General features: G+C 38.5%; 1 protein-coding gene across 1 annotated transcript; it reads right to left on the bottom strand.

Moving 5' to 3' along the window:
* Positions 1-805: 805 nt before the first annotated feature.
* lonrf2 (LON peptidase N-terminal domain and ring finger 2) lies at positions 806-19,722 on the bottom strand. The gene is made up of 13 exons (XM_042494510.1): positions 19,593-19,722; positions 18,059-19,198; positions 9,790-9,908; positions 8,611-8,733; positions 7,860-8,015; positions 6,935-7,154; positions 5,524-5,623; positions 4,701-4,815; positions 4,326-4,447; positions 3,954-4,140; positions 3,715-3,849; positions 3,353-3,502; positions 806-2,532 (listed from the first exon to the last, which is right to left on the bottom strand). Exons 2-13 carry the CDS (start codon positions 18,783-18,785, stop codon positions 2,374-2,376), a joined length of 2,313 nt encoding a protein of 770 aa, XP_042350444.1. The 5' UTR covers positions 18,786-19,198; positions 19,593-19,722; the 3' UTR covers positions 806-2,373.
* Between the last annotated feature and the right edge of the window lie 1,393 nt (positions 19,723-21,115).

Raw genomic sequence — 21,115 nt, forward strand, 5'->3', positions numbered from 1 at the left:
TAACCTCGCAAGTGAGCAGCAGAAATACTAGTCACTTAAATTTATTATTAAAACAATTATTTGCAGAAATTGCATTTGCCAAATAAAATTACCCGAACATTTATTGTCCTTAAACAATATTGTTTTCAATTTAAAAAAAATTGTTAACTTTTATTTAGTAAGTTGTTGTTCATAATGTACAAAACAAAGTGCATTTCAACAGCATTAAAATACAATTTGATTAAATGTGATTATCAATTTTAACTGACCCGATTAATATATGCAATTTTTTTCAGACGTTTAACCCTACAGATAAAACCTTTGACGCCTACGGAGATAAAACGTTTCTTGTGCTTCTTTCAGTCATCTTTCACAAGTATTTAAACCTTTGAACAAATTGGTGCAATTTCCTTCTAAAACGGGAGAAAAAGGCAATGAGCAACTTGGTAGGAAATGTTACACAAATTGCAAGAAAGTAGTCACTTGGGAAAATTATTTTTAAAGTCTAGGGAAAAAAAACTGGGGGAAAACTATATTTACATTTATCAGAATTACATATCTAAAACAAATATTTTAAATTTATGTTACAGAATTATTATAATTTCCTACAAAAAGCACTTTCTTCAGGTCATTTCCTCATTTTTTTTGTTTAATTTTTAAGCTTGTTTTTAATCTATCTATCTATCTATCTATCTATCTATCTATCTATCTATCTATCTATCTATCTTCAGGTTTTGTTTTTTTTTTTTTACCAATCTCTTGCAATTTTTTGGGTCACCTTTTTGTTGCTCACTGCCTTCTCATGTTTTTTTTTTTTTTTTTTTTAAATCAAACTCAAGGGGTTAATTGGTGATTAATTTTGACTTTTTTCTTCGTAAGTAGTCAACTGCTTGTCTTAGTTTCAACAGCAGGAAAATTGGGCGTTAGGAACATCTGTTGTCAAGCATTACCCGACTGCAAAACGATCACCCAGAGTGCATTTAAATGGAAGATGTAAAGAGGGCCACAGTGTGTTCAGGTGAGAAACATTTAACAGAACTAACTGCTTAAAGGAGAACTCCTCAGGGCAACGTTCAGCACTGTGACTGCATGACAGCGTGCATGTAAATGTACTGAGAGAGAGAAAGAGATAGAGGGAGAGAGGGGGTGAAATGTTCCTTAAATAAGACATTAAAAAGGCCTCAGAGTTACATTGATATACATATAAATCACCCAACTTAAGAGTTCACCATTCACATACACTTAAGGGCATAGCAGAGAGAGAAACAGAAAAAAAAACAAGAAAAAATATACAATCAACCCCCTAACACTAAGTCTGTATTTGAAGTCCCAGAGATATGCTACAACAGGACAGAAAGTTCCAGACCGACTGATCTGGGAGGATGCATTTGCGTTTTCCTAAATGCAACTACAACTCGTGTGATAGCCCAACTTATATGAAAACAAGTTGTAGAGTTGCACTTGTTCTCACACAGCGTGCTGTGTTTTTTAGCGTCAACACGGGCGTAATCACGACCATACCTCGATGCAACGACTCTCACGGCGCCCGTTACTCTCCATCAAAAAGTCTGAGGTACACGCTCACCTCTAGCTGGGTGCAGCGGCGGATAGAAAGCTCCGGGTTTTTGCACGTGAGTTTTGGCTCAGTCAGGAAGATTTAGGGCCAAGCGGCTGGCGTACACGCAGGACTTGGGCCCCGTGTTGCGTCTCGCCTAACGGATTCGTACAGAGAGAAAACATCCACAGACTAGAGCGGGACCGGTACATTCACTTTAGTGTTGCCGTCATGCCAACAGTTTTTGCTTCATATTTCAGAGGGTGAGTTTCTGTTTTTGACTGTACCTGTACGAACTGTCACGGTTGTGGAAGCTGGGGGCCACACGGCGCGGTGGCAGGCAAACTTCTGTTTAAAAAGGACTCCTCTCGAACCTTTAACACTCACGCTGCTCTTGTGATTTTTGTTCCTTCACTGACAGAGAATCAGGCCAATTATCTAAACGATCTACGTGTGAAACTCACTTTTGCCTCGACAGAGAATAAGAGGTGATAGGTCACTTGTTCATGAGATGTGCTGCAGCCGAATTCATCAGGTGAGACGGTGCAGGTGGGCGGGATGGATGGATGAACAGACGGATGGAGAAACCCCGCCCAACTGACGCTCAAACTGCCATGTGCTCAAATCGGCCGCACGACACGGCGTCCACGAGCATCTGAATTCTGGCCACATAGATGATGGAGTAAACAAACGCACAGATGAGTGGATTAATCAGTCAGCGAGTGACCTAATTAACCAATGAATGACGGAACAAATGAATGAAGAAATTTCTGAACTGCATAGAAGCCCGAGCGGTTCTGGGCTGTCCCCAAATCCCTCCCCCTGTAGCAGTCGGGGGATCACCGCGGCCTCTTGCGTGTGACAAAGATAAGGACCCTACGGATGGCATTGAGGCGGTCCTTCAGCGAGGTCATAGCCAGGATGGTGAGCTGGGCTCGATTCTCCAGCGGGAGGACAGCGAGCAACCACCAGCACCAGGCCGGACCGCTGGGACTGGCCTGCAGACAGAAAAACATCAAAGGTTAATCTCCGAGCTTCTTAACTTGCTTTTTCTTTTGTTTTTTCTTTCGTTTTTAATGAATCGTTTCTCTTCCTATTTTGTTTTTATTTCAGAATCAGAATCAGGTTTTATTGCCATATTTTCACGGGATGTGACTTGGTGTTTTGGTGCAAAACAATCAACATAAAGGAAGAATAAAAACAGTAAATTTAAATAGAATAAGACATAAGATGAAAATATAGAAGCAAAATAAAATATGAAATAAAAAAAAATAATATACAGAACACAAAATGTGTGTACTTTTTTTAACTTTAAAAAAAGTTTACTATTATATTATGATTTTTACAGTTTTATATTGATATTTTATTTTATATTTGTATATTTTTTTTGCTTTTTTTTAGGCTGAAAAGCAAGTTGGGAGATATATATCGAGTTGGTATTACCATTGAACATATTCTCTTTAGTGCTGAAGATGGAAATGAAAAGACCAAAAATACGATAAGGATGTGAATGTGTTGTGAGCATCTCCGCTGTGTTATATGTACTTTCTTTATGTTTAATGAATAAAAAGTAAAAAATATTTTTAAAAACGGGGTGTCTGTGTCCTCTAGGAATCTTGTCAGGTGCATCTCTGTGCAGTTGTTTTTATTTTAATGTTCTGAAATAATATAATTCATTTTACATTTTCTATCTTATTTCTTTACTCTTATAAATCTGTATCTTTATTATGTTTTTATAATAATATATAATGTGAAATGTGCTACACAAATAAAGCTGCCTTGCCTAACAGTGTTAAAGTGTGCAGTGCAGGTGCAGACCTGTGGGTTGGGGTCTTTGCTGGGAAGGTGTCCGAAGTGGCTGAGGATCTGGCTCTTCATGTTGTCTTTCAGAGAGGTGAACCAGTTGTTGGCCTGCTCGTACACAGAGTCGTGCAGTTTCAGTAGCTCCACCAGCTCCTCCCCCTCCACCTGGTTGGACAACATTTTACATTTTTTTTAATAAATGCAAAGACAGACCAATGCTCCCTGTTGAATATGCTTGTGTCAAACAGAATGGAGGGCTATTTTCTTTTCTGCTGCTCGGCTGTCACAGAGTGGCTCAGGGCAAAAGTTTGACAGACAGCAGCATGATGGAGAGAGTCTGGAATGAAGGAGTCTAACAGAAAACACGCTCAGCCCACCTTCTTGTCTTCCAGGTATTCTATCTTGGCAGTGTTGTAGCCGTCTCTCTGGCCGTGGCTGAGGACCTTGAACCGGGACACGCCAATGGTGTCGACCACCGAGCGACCGTCGGGAAAGAACTTCACATCTCGCACCTGAAAGACGATTTATCTTGTATTGGCACTGGTAGGATTTCTGTTATTTGACTGCATAGACCAGAGAAGTACCGTCTGTAACAACTCCAGACACACACACTCACCTCCAGCAAGCAGCCGTAGTCGGCAAAGCCTTTGAGCTCGTCAGCTATACACATGCCGAACTGCTTGGTGCCCGTCTCCATGGAGCGGCGGATCATGAGGCGGTAGCGTGGCTCAAACACGTGCAGCGGGCAGGGGATGGTGGGGAAGGCCATGGTGCACACAAAGATGGGAACTTCCTGGTTCAAGCTGCAAAAGACGATTTCAACATTTTAGATATCAAACATCCATTTATGGCTTTTTAAAAACAACTTATTCTACGTTGAACTTGGCGGTAAAATGAGTAATTTTAACTGTCAAAGGGACAGCAAATAAAATGCAGTATTTTGTATTTTGTTTTTTCATAAAACACTGTCTGTGTGAGAGAAACGGACTTTGACAGCTCCTTCATCTCCTCTTCATGGATTTTCTTCCTCTCAGCCAGCTCATCTCCAAGGTAACGCTGCAGCACTTCCTCCATCAGCAGGGTCTTGTTGTAGCCCCTGGAGGCCAGAAACTGCAACGACATCACACAAACACTGTCAGCAAGGTCTTTATTACGTACTAGGTTTCCACTACCATTTAATCTGTCAAAATTTTTTGATTAATCTATTTTTGATTGATCTATTAATCCTTTGGCCTGTGTGTTTTTGCATATTTGACTGTAGTAGATGTTTTTTTTTGCATATTTCACTGTAGTAGATGTGTTTTGCATATTCGACTGTAGTAAATATGTTTTGCATATCTGACTGTAGTAAATGTGTGTGTACCTCAGACAGATTCTCTTTGCACAGAGGGCAGTTGGGGTTGTGGTCCATGCAGCGCTCCAGACACTTGAGGCAGAAGGTGTGTCCGCAGGGAGTGGCCACCGGCTCGTAGAACAATCTGGAGAACAGACAGGAGAACATGAAAAAGCACCGAACCAAAACTAAACTGATGCACCTGCTAACACTGGCTGTTAGCCACTAACAGCACAGCCGCATGTCATAGATAAATGTCTTGACAACAAGTTGGATTAAAATGTAAGAAATTAGGTTATTGCTGTGTTTTTAGTCCTAACTTTTCAAAACATACAGGCTGGATTTACACAAGTCTTCCAATTTGTTGCCTATATCTGAATATGTTTTGACCACCTGCTTACATCTACTCTAAAGTGACTGAAATCTGACATCTCCATTAACACTTGCTTAAACTTTGCTTTTGCTTGAAACACGTAAACAAAGGCTAAAATGTCTGTTTTTGATACAAACCCTGTCTTTTTGCCTTGACAGTTTCTTCACCCCAGACACTATAGACAGGTAACCATGTCGCATTTTCAATTACGTACGAATCGCAATGCCAGGGAATATTCTACCTGTCTGCTGGAGTACAGACTCATTTGCAGATATCTGAATCATATCTGACTTATTTCCACACATGAATGAGGCCTGAAACTGAAGTGAATATCTGATATCGTGCTTTTTTCCGGCTCACGCGTTCTTGATACATATCTATTGTTGCCACATGAGCGAAAAAAGCCGAATCAGAATCGTTGCACCTGTGGTGTAAATCCAGCTGAAGTGTGTGTGATTGCTGAAGGCTGTGTGCAGTCACCTCATGCAGAGCGAACACTCCATGTCTCCACTGTCCAACAGCTCAGCAGGAAACGTCCTCGCTCCATTCACCGCCGCTGTCTGAACGCTGCTTGCCTCGTCTGTACAAAACATGACAACGTCATCACGTTAGTGTGTGTGTTCAGATTATTTATTATCTACAGAGCAGCGGAGAGGGCAGATTTCTACACTTCAGGATAATTTTCAGTCTTTGTCGTTTAAAAGCGTTTTGGGCAAATCACACTGTGTTGACAGTCAGGTCACAAAGTTCAGTTGAAAACATAATGAAAACTACAATCAGTGATTTAGAAAATGAGTCTTTGCAGTTAATGTTGTGCATAATAGTGGAAAAAATTGTAACATACATTGCTCATTAATTTGTCATCATCAACAATGAAGCAACACAAAAACATTAGCACAGATTTTTTTAAAAGCTGCAGTGACAGACAACAGACTTATCTAGATGGAAAAGTAGCTTAACCGGTTGAGTGCAGAGCCTGCAGGATGACACGGCGCTGGACTGTTTGAGCCAAACAGGATCGAGACGCATCCATTAACTTGATAACACACTGATAACTCAGTGATGAAAGTAATAACTTGTAGTGCTTGTTCTTTTCTTTATTTGCATCTTAAAATTACTGTGTTGCTTTGTTGCATTTATTTGTTCATTACTTAATACTGTCAGACTTTGAAGTGAGAAAAAAATCTTTGCTTATATTTATATTCATGTCAGAGTTGGTCCCCCTTAAATAGTGAAACTGTCAAGAATGCCCCACTGTCTTTTACAAAAAATCTGTTTTTGTGCCTTAAACCTGTTTCTGTGTAGACGTTAAGCCAAAATTTAGAGGAAAATATCTGTTTTTAAAAATATCTGTATCGTGCAGAAAAGGCATTAAAGTGAAAGTGGCACCAATAAAAATCTGTATGTTGTTGCTGCATGGCTATTTGTGCTAAAATGGTATTTGTTTTTGCTGTGCTATTGTTTTTTTTTACTGTTGTTCTGCTGTTTCTTGTTGCTTCGCGTCGACTGTGTTCTGTCTTTGGAGTTCCTGTTGGTTGTTGCTGTATTTATGGCGTCCTGCTGCTGTTGTTATGTGAATTTTACCGTTTTAAAGGTTTCAAAACATCGTGCCAAAGGATTTCAGTTGAAAATAAACCAAATGGCTACACTGGCACATTTACAGAAACACTGATTAAAGTGTGTTGTCCTTACAAATAAAATAAAATAATTGAAATAAAACTGAGTAAATGACAAGTAGGAACAGAAATAAAGGAAACAAAAATGAATACAGAAAATAAAGAGTGCTCAATAAATGTAAGGTAATTACTGATCAGTATTGTGGTACTTTCACAAGAGTCATCAGTCAAACAATATACGATCTAATATCGACATGAAACTCAGCTTCTCCTACCAGGTTTGAGCAGTTTGGAGGGCGTGTTGAAGATTGCCGAGGGTCCGTCTCCGCTGTGTTTCCTCTTGAGGACACCAGGCGGTGGCGGCAATGCGGCCAGAACGTCAGCTAGGCTCTTTGTGCTGCTCTCACCCGCGGAGCGCTCCGATTTACCGGGAGATGGAGAGGAGAGTCTGGTGTCGTCCAGTGGAGCGCTTTTAGTCACACTGAACTCTGAGTCCTACAGAGACAAACAGAAGGAGATTAGTGAGTCCGTCAAAGCTGGTCGATTATGAAGAGATGATCATTCAAAGAGCCACAATCCTGACAACAGCAATGAAGATACATTCGACAGGAAGTGCTCAAATACAGACAGCATGCTTATGAATTTCCCTGCAAACTGTGTGGCTGATTTCTTTGAGATGCCTAAGTAAAATTAAACAAAATATAATTAGCACACAGGGTTGAGGATTAAATAATAAAATCAGCGTTTCATATTAAATGAGAGCCTATGTGCGACAGAAGCTTTTCTTCTTTAAATAAATGCCTGTGTCCCTTTGTAAAATATTTTTTTCCGGGTTCGTGGATGCACCGCAGGCCACACACTCCCTGAGATCTTTTTTTTATCTCTCAGCAGCAGTTTGTCACTCACGGGGTGAATAATTGATCTGTTGATCTGCTCACAGCTGATCACATCAAATTAGATCAATGGATGAAAGGAGCAGCTGTTTGTACATGAATGCAAACTTTGAGACCCAGAAAAATAAAATGCGCCTGACGTTCTGCTGCTCATTCAATGCCAAAAGTACACTCTGTGCTCAAACAATGTGGTGCTATAAATAAACTCCAACAGCGCTCCCAATGAATGGTAGAGCTCCAAACATAAACAGTCTCTTTGTGGCAACAGATGTTTTAATTGTGGATTGTTCGAATTGTGTGCAGTTACCTGTGACGAGGAGCCAGGTTTCTGTGTGAGCGGCCTCAGGGATCTGAGCAAGACAGGCGGTTTGATGAGTCGGGTGGCCATCCCCCCCTGCAGCGGGTGCAGCGGCGTTGGCATGTCCTCATTCTCAAAAACAGACGAGAACACCTCGCTAAGAACCTGAAAGATGAAACAAGATGAAACACAACAAGGCACCTGGTGAGTATAAACAGTACACAAAAGCAGAAGTAGACGGGAACATTTATTTACTTCTCTGTAAATAAATAAGCTATAAACGAATGAATTATTTGCAGGGAGGGGTCCCACGAGAGACCATCCTAATCCAGTCTCAGATAAAGCCAATCAAATTTACAATGTGCATGCACTGCACATTGCTTACTACTGAGCGCACAGAGGTCACCCAATAAAAAATCCTTCGTCATGGCCCCTCATTGGCGACTTTTCAGACTCTCACAGTGACTTTATTTTTACAAGCAAAGAGGAACAAAATAGCAACTTATTCAGACTAGCAAGGGAAAAAAAGTAGTTAATTTCCATGCACGCGGCTCACATTATAGTTAATCCGAGTTCTTAGAAAGAAAGATCAGAATTTACTCGAGAAAATGGCAATCAGTACATCTCCAGCTGTGACACTCACTTAAACTTTCTCGAGTTCTCAAAATCAGAAACTGAAGAACATTATACCAAAGGATGAACAAATCATCAAACATATAAAACATATTTAACTATTTTAAATCAAAGCAGCTTCTCTTACCTTCTGAGCCTCCAGTTTGACTTTGGTCCAGTCAGGCTTTAGAGCCACACACATAAAGTATTCCTGCAAGGCCTCGTCTTTCCGGCCTGCTTCAGTCAGCGCTGTGGCTTTAAGACAGTGAGCCTAAAACACACAAACATTCAGTGAATGCGCGAATAACACAATCCTTTATTTTCTTCTACATGCAAAAAGAAAAAACACCCTCAGAGCTGCCATCTCTTTTTGTCAACGGGGGATTTTATGGGCTGTATTGTGATGGAAAAGTATCTCTATTATAGCAGTTTTAAAATATAATCATAATAATTATTTTTAACTCCACCTTTAAAGCAAATTTCCCTAATTTAGCAACAGGTTTTGAAATCTGCAGTAATATTTAATACCCACTTACACTGCTAATAGCTTTAGTACCAAATAATAATGTGCTTATTTTATACCAGCAATTACTACAGAGACTGGGGGTTAGGGATGATAACAGTTAATCGATTTATCGGTCATCACAAATTGAATCAAACATGCGAAATTTAATTAATTAATCCATAGACTATGAAATGTTATATATATACAATGTGCTACTGTGAGCAATTTGGTATTGTCTGAAATAAGCAAGTTGTGTTTTTTTCCAAATAACAACTAATCAAATAGTTGAATAGTTGATCATAAATTTTCCTGATTAATCGATTCAGTGTGTTTACTTTTTTGTCCACCTGCCACTGTGGCTGCTGCATTACAAAATTTACCAGCCACTCAACAGATTACTATTGGGATTTCTTTGGCTGGTGATAGAGGCAAATCTGACAGCCACTTGCATATTTTACCAGCATTTTGCTACTTTTTTTTAAACTACTGTATAACTTGTATGTATACTGTGGCTTTTATCTATCAAATCAAAAAAAGTCTGATGCAAAAATATGTGAAAAATAACTGTAGGATCTCTACGGAGTGTTTATTATTACTATTTTTAAAAATGCATGCAGATCTGCATCATAATCAACAGCTTTGCTTTAGTTTAGTGGAATTATACTCCGAGCTGTCCTGTTAACTGCACTCTGCAGGGGATGGAAAAAGAACAACTTTCTATTGTTTATGAACTTAAAATCTGAGTGAAAATAAGTTTTATAAGGAATGATAGGACTCAGATGTATTCGTTTTGCCCTGCAGAATTTCAAACTGTCGTCTCACCTTTGGCCAGAGAGGTTTTATCCGACAGAGAGAGTTGGCATCCTGCATGGCCTGACTGAAGTTCCTCATCTCAATGTGCAACTTAGCACGCTGGCACAGCAGTCTGCCTGAAGAGGGCGCTGTAGACCACAGAGAAAAACACACACACATACACCATCAGGTCAGTGGACACGCCTGCAATGGACAAACACGTTTTTCTAGGTCTTGCAAAAGTAGGGCAACAATGTAACATGTGGCTACAGACCTATTTGATGCATGAGTATGCCGTGTCATTTACACTGTGATAAGTTATAACCTCAGTCGTGTCAGTGGACAATTGCCAGACTATTTTTGTTATACAACACTTACTGCACAGCCGGGTTTGTGTGTCATAGGAGCAAACGACACACTTAAATAATCATTACATGTAACTCATGAACCCAGTTTGCACTTCTCTGAAAATCCTGACTGTCCTCAATTTTCTCTTTCCTAACCACTAAAACCTGAGCAAATTGGCTGATTTCTTTCTTTTTTTATATATATATTTTTTTTAATATTGAAAGAAGGCAGTGAGCAACTTCACAAGAAAATATTGAAAAATTAGTAAGAAATAGGTAAAAAGTAAAGAAAAGTAAATTACATAAAATTAAAACAAAAAAAAAACACACAGGGAATTACCTGAAAAAAAGTGCTACAATAAATATAAGTGCTAAAAGTTATATATTTATAAACTTTCTATGTAAAGCATTTGAAACCTGAACTGAAATTTGCTTGATTTCTTTCAAAAACATGGAAAGAAGGCAGTGAGCAACTTCACGAAAAATATAAGCAAGGTACAAAAAAGAGGGTGAAAATAAGCATAAAAACAAAAAATCATGGAAATTAAAAAAAAATGCATTGAAATAAAAATGATAAGTATACAGTATATATACATTTTTGGGTCACCTTTTATTATATTTTTACAATTTGTGGGACAATTCATGCCAAGTTGCTGATTGGCTTTTTCCCATGTTTTTGAACTTTCAAATGTTTAAATGCTGGTTTAAGGCAACTGGGGAGAGCACAAAAAACTGATGTCAATCCAGGTTCCAGAAGTGTTAAACAGCAGGAAGTTCCTGCCTGATGAAAAAATATTATTGCAAACATGGACTTTGATTGACCAACATTTGAGTTTTAAGGTAAGTAAGTAATATTGAATGCATTTAATCAACACATTAGTGGAAGACTAATCATACTTCCATAAAACTGCAAAGGAACAGGAGGGGTTGACTCAGGCTGTGCATACACAAAGTGACGTTTTGGAAAAGGCCACTAAACCTTCCTTTCAGCTTACTGAGTTGGTGATGCTTACACAAAAGTTTTTTTTGCTCATTTCTTGTATGGAACTTTGGATTCTGAAAGTTATTCAAGAAAACATTTTCCAAAAGCTCCCCTAAAAACTGAACAGAAGTAGATGAAGCTGCCCGAGCTACATGTGCCCCCGAAATATTGAACTATACTATTGTGAGAACATTTGCAACATTATGCCTAGAAAATAAAGTGCTTCCTCCACTGAAGTCTACATCTATTTATTCAAGTTAATTTTTTATTAATGTGTTTTTATGAGTGCTGCTTACTGGCAAGCTGTTGCATTATTGACAAAGTGCTATTAAAGTTCCTGCCCTCTACAGTCAGAGAACAGTACCAAAAATAAACATCATTTCACAAAAGTCTATAAATCTAACAAAGATTAGTGTCAAGGCAACCATCATAATTAACGCCTATCTATGAAAATGATTTCCTGTGACTTCAATGGCTTCCTGTAGTATAATATTACAGGAACAGAAACTCGTGTGGCTCTCGGTCTTAGTGCAGATGTTTTGTTATTGAAACCCGCTGGTTGCTGTTTAACTGTATGTGGGCGTCTAAGGTTTTCTGAACTGTAATACTGTGAATCAACCAGAGTTTAAGGTGCATTACAGGCCCTCTCTACAGGTGTATGTGTGGTGTAACATTCATTTCTATCACTAATGTAGAAAATTATATTGCGATAATTACCATTTTATCACCGAGCTCTTATGTAACGTTAGACTGAGTGATGTCTGACTGAAATCACTGAATGTTCCCTGTGTCTGTGCGGATCAAAAACAAACTTTTTCATAAACAGCTGGGTCAGTTTGTGTTTGTTTGCTTTTATGTGACAAAAAAGTGCTGCTATTCTACTAGCATCTGAATCAGGTGCTCGAGTGCTCATGCGCATCCTATAAGTATGTAATTAACTGGTTCCAAATAGAGGAAACTTTGACACCGTGACACTGTGATGGTGTGTATTAAATAATCAACTACATAAAGAGTAACCAAACGAGATTTCGGACATTATGCTGGAATTTTCTTCCTGCAGAAATACATAGCCGCATTGCATCGTGGTACATTCAAATTTGCTGTGCACTATTATTTTAAGTATTTTATAGTGCACTATATAGTGGATGAAATAAACCACTGAGAATTCGAACACTACTACAAAATGGCAAACACACGATATAGTGCAATATTTCCGTGATAGGGAACGGTTTCCAACACCGCTTGAATCACTTTGCAATCTCTCTATTTTATTATATAGAGAAAACAACAATGTTCATATCTAATGCAAAGCAGACAGTAGTTATGAGTGGGAAACTGTTCAGGGGCAACAAGCTATAAAATTACACCTGCATTGTTTCACACTCAAAGGCAGGAAGATCACAACTTGTGGACATTGTTCAGTTCTGTCCCCGGAGTCTTGGCTGCACCGTGCAGAAACACTAAGCTAAGAAGTGAGATCGGTTTGGCTGCGTATGGGCACCTGACACACTGAAGAACAAACTTTGTAAACACGTGACAATGACGCTGTATCAGGTAAATATGACGGAAAGAAGCCTGCAGTTCCTCAAACTTGGCGTGCTTTTAACTCTTTCTTGTGCTGTGTTTTGACACCTGTCGAGCATTTAAATCTTTGAAACCTGAGCAAATAGGTTTGATTTCTTTCAAAAAAAAGCAATCAGCAAATCTTTATGATGGAACCTTTTCAATAGAGCTTCAGGGAAATAAATCTACAGATGTTGGAGAAAGTGGAAATGTGTAGGCCTACATCCCAAAAACACCCTTCCTTTGTTTAAATATGTCTATTCAACTATTTAATTTTATACATTCCAAATGCAAAACAGCCTATATTCTGTTTGTTTTTTTGTTTTCCCCACATTGGAAAAAAACTGGTTGGTTTACTCTGAAAATGTACTTAACCAACAATGACTACGTGACTGTTGCTAGTAAGTGAGACCAAATAAATAAAAATGTCCCAAAAACAACTTGGCATAAAATGTCCTGCAAATTTCAAGAAATTCTTAAAAGTAGACCAAAAAAAACCAACCTAGAAATTAGTTTTAAAAAAAGAGATAATTAATTGTATATAAAACTGGGATAGTGGGTTATATTGTATTGGGTTATATATATATAAATCTGAGATAATTGTCCATATCATGGCAGGTTGTATATAAAATTTGCGGAGTCACTATATAAAATGGTAATGTTTATAAAGGGGCTGGAATAAATTATGTATGTACTTCTTCCTACTCCTTTTCAAACATGTAATATTTAAGTTTAAGTGGATTAAGTATTTGATTATTGAGGTTTAAGTATAGGTTTTTTATAGGCCGTCTTTTTGTTTTTGTTTATGGCACTTGGTCGTTACACTTGTTTGCTTTAATTTGCCGTTTTTTTTCCATGTATAAAATGTAGATCAATTTATTCAAAACCTACTGGGGGGGGAAAATGCCCAGAAAATTTATATTTAAAATCAGAATTTTAGCTTTTTTATCATTGATTTTTCTTTTATATTATAAAATATTTATCTTATTTTTTATTTATTATTTTATTTTAGCTTTTTTCCCCAAGTCGGTTTCTGATTTTTCTTTTTTGTGTGTGCTACTTTTACTTTTTTTGGTAACTTTTTACTAATGTCTTGCTGATATTTCTCATTACATTGCTTTTTGCCTTCTCTCTATGTTTTTGAAATAAATCAAGCCCATTTGCTCAAGTTTCAAAGGGTTAAAAGAGAAGGTGGGTGACCTACATCCTTGTTGATTCTCACCAAAGACTTAAAAAAAACATTAGGCAGGAAGAGTAAAAGAAAATGTGATTATGAGCAGTAAACAGAGAGGTAACTGCATATCTCATTGTTTTTCACTTTGTTTTTTTATGAATCACTCTGCTCTAATTTTCCCTGCCTGTGTTTTGCTTTCTTGTGCAACACTCCTTAGTACACACTGTTCCACCTGTTTGTCCCTTACACAAGACAGTCCATCATTATATCACTTTCATTGTGTAAATGCACTGCATAACATGTTGACATGTGGCACGGGCAAAACTGCCTAAGTGGCACAGGTTGGATAACAGCGGCGTTTCTGCTGACAGACGCCACACAGCTTCCTGCTGCATTTGTTGGGAAAACACTGACTGGCAGCGCCAAAGCTGTGAAGGCACTCTGTCCTCCTGTCACCCGGAGTCCTTCCCATGACAGAAGGCATGAATCAATATTGATCCGGGAAGAGAAATATATGAAAATGTGCCATTTGAACGCACAAAATGACAAAAAAAAAAGAGACTGGAATATAATCCTTGCCTTGTTTCACAGGGATCCCACACATTTTCATGGACATTTTTTTTTCCTTGCCCCACTTGCCCAGCGTTTTTCAAACATATAAGATTCAAACAAAATTTTTACAGTTTCTGGATGTGGTAAGCAGGGTAATTTTTAATTTTAAAAAGGTGCCAAAATTTTCATATAAAATTGCTAAATATGTTCAAAGTAAAGAAAAAAAAGCTGATTTTAAAGAAAAAAAATGCTATCTTTTTAAAAACAATTTAAAGAAAAAACACTTAAAGAAAATAAAAAACAAATTTTAAAGAAAAAATTTCGTGAAAAACTAAAACTTTTTTTTAAAAAGGGAAAAATAAAAAGATGTCACTTTTTAAAAGAAGACATGCAGGTTGGAGGGCATGTTTTCTTTTAAAATCAGGTTTAAAATAAATACAAAATCCAGCCATTTAAAGTTGTATGCCCATGCCCTGAGCCAAAAGTCCTTCAAAAATGATTTGATATACCTTATGGAAATATATGAAGGGAGAAACAAAGCGCGGAAGCGCGGAAAATAAAGAAACTTTCATGATGAATAAATAAACAAAAACATAACCAAAATGTTGTCACACATCGATTCATAATAAAGCTATGTTATGTCGTTTTGCCATTGCTACATTAATGTAATCAAATTCATTACACACACCAAATTTCCATTATTTACCAAAACTTTCAATTATTTTTGCTACTTTAATTACTCTTCCAGGTCTGGAAAAAGTCATTGTGAAATATGACTTTTTCAGGTTTTCCATGAACCTTGGTTTCACCCGTTAAGCTATTAAAAGAGACAGGAAATTGACTTTTAATGTGACTCTGATATGTAGGCCAGAGGCGGAGAGAGGTCGGTTCAACTTTCTGTTGGGATTCAAACAGTGCAACACGAGACTTGCCCTGGCAAGCGATTAATGAAACACGCTGGCACGTTTTATGCAATATGCCACCAGAGCAGAACAGAACATTCTGTTTTTGTGGCTCTGCAGGTTCAGGCAAACAGCTGCTTCAAATGACAGAAATCCCACAGGTGAAGCAAAATAAAGTAGGTTGGCGTTTTGATAATGTAGTACAGCAACAGTTAGGTCAGATATATCACTTTACACTCAGTGTTATCCAACACGTGAATAGCAAGCTTATGAAACACTAAAAGTAAGGGGCGGGGTTCAGCCAAAAGTCCAACTCAGTCTGTCTCAGCTAGGGAATGTCTTCTTGCAGTATGCCCACATTATGCATACAAATAAAATATCTGAGTGGATGTAATGGGGACAAAATAGCAATTTTCCAGAGAGAGAGAGAGACAGAGAGAGGGAGAGAGAGGGAGAGAGACATATAGAAATGTGTGTGTGTGTGTGTGTACAAATGTTCAGGAAACGATATTTATAACGATATATTTAAAATAAGATTACAGAAAAGAAATATATACATATACAGTATATAATGTATATTATTATTAATGTTATCATTATTGTTTCTTTTTAGGGCTGGGGCGACGCGTTGATGTAATCGATTACGTCGATTCACGTAACGTGCATCGATGCATCGCACCATTTCACACAGTGTGTAATGAGAACGTGAGCAGTGTTGGCCATATTGTTTTTTATTTCGTCGCCCATGTATCAAGTAAGAGTATGCACACTGCTCGCCCGGGCAAGGCTAGAGAAACAGTGGCTCGCCTTTTTTTTTTTTTTTTTTACACATGACACTCGCACTTTATACCTTTATACTGTAGTTTAAAGTCTCTCTCTGTCACAGAGATGAGGATATACAAAGATGTTTGTTTTACCTCAACTTCCTTGCTTCCCTTTCAAAACAAAAGCTATCTGACTGTGTCTCTGTGGACAGAATGCCATCAGTTGCTGACACAATGCATTTTATTTTGAAACATTTACAGGAGGGTGTTGTCAGCTGTGCAGGAGCTTATATAACTTCATAAATGAGTCAAATATGTGCTTATAAATATAAAAACACAGTACTCATATCAGCAGGCAGCGGTGTGCCTTAAGGCTGGACTATTTTGATGCAAAAAGAATGTACTAGTTATTTACTAATTATTTCTGTTACAGAAAAGTTATAATGTTATTGAAATTGCACTACTTCAACTGTAAGATGCTTTTTTTGTTAAGTGACTTGAATTTTACATCATTTTATTTATTTTGCTGTTGGATTGCTAAATGTAGATTGCACTACATTCCTTTTGCTTGAGTGGAATAAGCTCTTGCATTAATTTTATTTTGGAGAGACTTTATATCAGACTGTAAAACACAGATTACCAGTTAAGACTGGGCTATTTTTTGTTGGAGAATAATGCCCTGTAGTGTATGACAAGTTTTGTAATGTTATTTCCAGTAAATTTGTTGTTATATTTATTGAGTAATAGAAAAATAATAGTTAGATCAATAAAAAAAATAATTGATAGATTAATCGATAAAAAAATAATCCTTAGGTGCAGCCCTATTTCTTTTTATTACATTTTATTATATTTTAGCTTTTTTTCTGGTCATTTTCTGGTTTTGTTGTTTTGTGCTAATTTTCTTGAGGGAAATTTTTCAAGAAAATTAAATTCATAATAATTATAAATATATTTAAAATTAGGTTGCTCATTGCCTTCTTTACATGTTTTTGGAAGAAATCAAGCCAATTTAATCATGTTTCATAAATTTTGCTCATGTAATATAGCAAGAGATAGGTCACAACTATCACTTTACCCTAAATGTTATCCAACACATATGAATTGCAAGCTTATGAAACACCCAAATTAAGGGGAGGGGTTCTGCCAAAAGTCCAACTCAGTCTGTCCCAGCTAAGGAATGTGTTCCTGCAGTATGCACATATTAAGCATAGAAATATTGTGAGCTACATGTGCATCTCTCCAACAAAGCACCTCAATATATCACAGCACTGCAGAGGAGAAATAGAAAACATGATATGAATGTGTCACTGGAAAGCAGAGGATCAATATGTGTGCTGCTTAGGTAACAGTCCCGTGCGTCATGTAACGTCTGACCTCAGTGCAGGCTAGATATGAAGGAGGGGCGCCACTCATCGGTGACACCGGGGAACTACACTTAAAAAAGTAGGTCACCCTGTGCAAAATACTGCCATGAAAACATTTTTTATTGCACACACAACTGTGATAAAGTCTTAGGCCACCTTAAACTTTGTTATTTTTGTAAGTTTATAATGATCATGCATATTTCTCAGTAGTCTCTCGGCTATAATAAAACCAAAACATAAAGGAAATATGTATACAATATTAAAAACACAAATATTTCTGAATAAAACATCTTCATAAGACTAAAGATGAAAGTATTTGGTGTGGTCTCCCTTTTCCACATAGCATGTTTTGAACTTTCTTTGGCAGAAAGTTAGATATATACCTCTTCTGGTGTAATTCCACCAGATCAAGGCATGTCCAAAGCTCAGTATTGATTATTTAAGCTGCCCTTTGTTATGGTTGAAGGATTCTACATTTCACACTAAATAATGACTGCAATCTGAATTATCATTTGTTCTGACTTTTTTGTTGTTTTGATGCATTGTGTATTTTCTCTGTATTCTTTAGATCTTAATAAAGAGACTGAAAAACAAAATTAAGGTGACCCAAAGACTTTTGCACAGTACTTCTTTCAAGCTGTGCACGCTTACCTAGATCCAGTGCTGCATTGTACTTCCCCAAGGCATCCGAGAGGTTCTGGTCTTTCCACAAAACTTCACCTTCGATCCAGAATTTCCTAGCTTTGCTTTCAGTTGCAAACAGTTTATCGAGCAGGCCACTGAGAACAACGTCTAATCTCCGGCCATCTTTTCTGTTTAACTTGTGTTTGCAGTGTATGCACTCTTTGACAGAGTCGTCCTCTAAGCAGCGTTTGCAGAAAGTGTGTCCACACTCCACTGTTGTGGGCTCGTGGAGCAGACACTTGCAGAGGTGACATGAAAACAAGTCCAGCGCTTCATCGTCTCCACAGTCACCATCACTGTCAACTCCGTCGTCCCCGCTGCTGCTTTTACCATGTCCGTTTAGTGTCCCGGGGAGATCTTTCTCACGGAGGGTCCGGGCGATGGTTTCCACCAGGAGGCTCAGCTCTTCCGGGCGCAGTTTGCCCAAACTGGCCGCGGTGCAATACGAGTCCAGAGCCTCAGATACCCGCCCTGCTCGGGCCAGAGTGTCGGCTTTCCTCAGGCATAAACCCCTGTCCGGCTGCTGGAGGTCTGCGAGCTGGGAGCTGTAGATCTCCACGGCCAGGTTAAAGTCTCCAGCCCGGCTGGCCTCCTCTGCCACCTCCAGCATTTCGGGGCAGATCCCCGCAGCTCCGGGGTTGGAGAGCGGGTGGACGAACAGCTCGCCCTGGTGAGACATCACCCCCGTCTCCATCTTCAACAGGAAAAGCAGAAACTACAGGAAGGCTTAGAAATAGTCTGGCAAAAGCCGACCCCGTGCTGTCCAAAATTCATACCCAAAAGTAACTATTTTTTAACTTCTTGTCAAACCAAACCTCCGATTGAGTCCCAGCCATTGGAAGTAGGTTAGGACTCATTCCGAGTCACACGACGCCAACCCCCGTAAAAAAGGACGTCAGTGCAACATTGCTGGTCCGTGTCAAAGTCCCACAAACACTCAGCTGTGGCCTGTCCACCAGTGAAGCCAGCAGGGGATGCGGTTTCCCTGTAAACACCGGCTGCTCGGAGCTATAAGGTCGGCGTTATTTACCGAGCCTTCCGCCTGTCAGCTCCCCTTTCACCTCCTCCGTTTTGGGCCACAAATGGAAACTTTTCAGATAATTTCGCCTTCGGGAAAACACAAAAAAAAATGTGTTATGGCATTTTTCTTTAGTAGAGAAGCGGTGGGTAAAGTCCTCCGTGCTTAGCAAGTAAGAAGCTTAATTTCCATTTCGTACAAACTCGTCGTTAAGATACGATAAAAACTCAACAGTTTAGGCTTTAAAATACGCAACAAAACATAAAAGTCGAGGAAAATGCAATATATCTCAGCTACAAACCCCCCAAAAAGCCAATGTTTGCTCCAGTCAACCGCTCGGCCGTTGTTTTTATGTAAGAGACCCCGGGAGCAGTAAAGCCGAGAGCTAGCTAACGCTACAGCGGGTTAACTAAGCTAACACCGCCCGTCGAAGTCCACAAACTCTTTTCAACGCGATGTCCCGAAAACAAAAGTGTATAATACCGATTCCGTTTGTCACGTCCTCCTTTTCAAAAGCGAGATACTCGCGGTGAGATTAAGAGAGTCGCCGTGGTTCTCCATCTTGGTCGGTAGCCAGCTAGCTTCAGCAGCTAAAGGTTGTTGCTTCTTTGGATGTCTGTGCAATTCGCTGAAGCAAGCGCAGGGCGTCACGTGACGCACGAGGCGCGCTCCCATTGGTCGTTAAGTGGCTCACTTATATAACGCAATGATATTGTATAACCTCTCAGTGGCAACAGAGGATGATTTAGAGCTTCACACAAACACCTTTTTAAAACAAGATTTCACACGTGATATCACAATAAAATGCCTTCAGGTGAGATAACAGCGACCCTTATAGTCTATTTGACATGAATGATCACTTTGTCCCTGTTTTTTAACCCCCAAAACCAGCCTCAACTGTGGGATTGATTCTTTGTTTTATATAATGCTTTATATAAGCAGTGTTTCATGTCTGTTTTTGGAGCTTTTGAATGAGAGTTGAATGCAGATCGTGGGCCAGACTTATAAATTTTGAGCCCAGAAAAAAAGCAGCCTGGTTGCAGATTTTTTTTGGATTCGAACCAGTCTCATATTTTGTGGCTGCATTCAAACACTGAGCTGTGACCCAGTTCAGGATTTCTCCACAGGACCCAGCCCACAAAGATGGATCTAGGCTGCTGGGCTGACCTTGCTCCTGTTTCATTTCCCTGTTTTTATTCTGTTTTATTGATTCTTTTTGTGAAAAGAATTTTACTTTATCCGACTAGAGTGCATAAAATGGTTGTTTTTTTTTTTTTCAAAAACCCCAATCTAGGTTCGAATTAAGCAGCCAAGGTCCTACAATCCAAGAAAGACCCATGCACACACTTGATCTATGTTACAACTGGATTTGCATGGTTTAGTAATAATGTTTGTTTGTCAGCTGGCCCCTGGCCTCTTCTCATTTTGCAGAACTGGCCCCTGAGCAGGGCAAGTTGAGTAAAAACCATCGTAAACAATCTCAGGAGGAGCAAAATGAAGGAATGTAAGAGAAGGAAAACTGGATTTTGGTCTTGAAATCCTTTAGGTTGTAAAAAAAGACCTAATTTTTAGTGTAAAGTATGCTCCATATTCAATGTGGTGTATTTTACAAAAAAAAACCAAAACGTAATAATTCTGAAAATTCTGACCACTTGCTTTGTGTTACCAGCATTTACTTGTACTTTTACTTGAAATACATTTAATATCATAAAATTACTTTTGAGAACTGAAAATAGCAGATACTTTAAGAGTTTTACTCAAGTAATATTTGAATAGGTGATTTTAACTTCTACCAAAGTAATTTTCTGCAAAGAAATCTGTAAAGTATGACCTTCATCCACCACTGCAAATAAATACCATATAAATGTTTTTGGTAAATTTTCCTTTTTTTGTTACATTCCACACTGTAACAACATTTCTGGCAGTTTTAGTTCCCATTTTGCTTGTATGAAAATTGCTATACAAATAACATCTGCTTGATTGATTGAACTGCCAGGATATAGTAT

Source organism: Plectropomus leopardus, chromosome 10 (genome assembly GCF_008729295.1).
Source record: "Plectropomus leopardus isolate mb chromosome 10, YSFRI_Pleo_2.0, whole genome shotgun sequence".
Lineage (NCBI taxonomy): Eukaryota > Metazoa > Chordata > Actinopteri > Perciformes > Serranidae > Plectropomus > Plectropomus leopardus.

Excerpts from the sequence above, each read along its gene's own strand:
- lonrf2 (XM_042494510.1), bottom strand. The coding sequence starts at position 18,785 with ATGGAGACGGGGGTGATGTCTCACCAGGGCGAGCTGTTCGTCCACCCG. Across the intron at positions 5,624-6,934 it reads CTCCAAACTGCTCAAACCTG|ACGAGGCAAGCAGCGTTCAG; the intron begins GTAGGAGAAGCT and ends TGTTTTGTACAG. Across the intron at positions 4,141-4,325 it reads GAGATGAAGGAGCTGTCAAA|CTTGAACCAGGAAGTTCCCA; the intron begins GTCCGTTTCTCT and ends CGTCTTTTGCAG.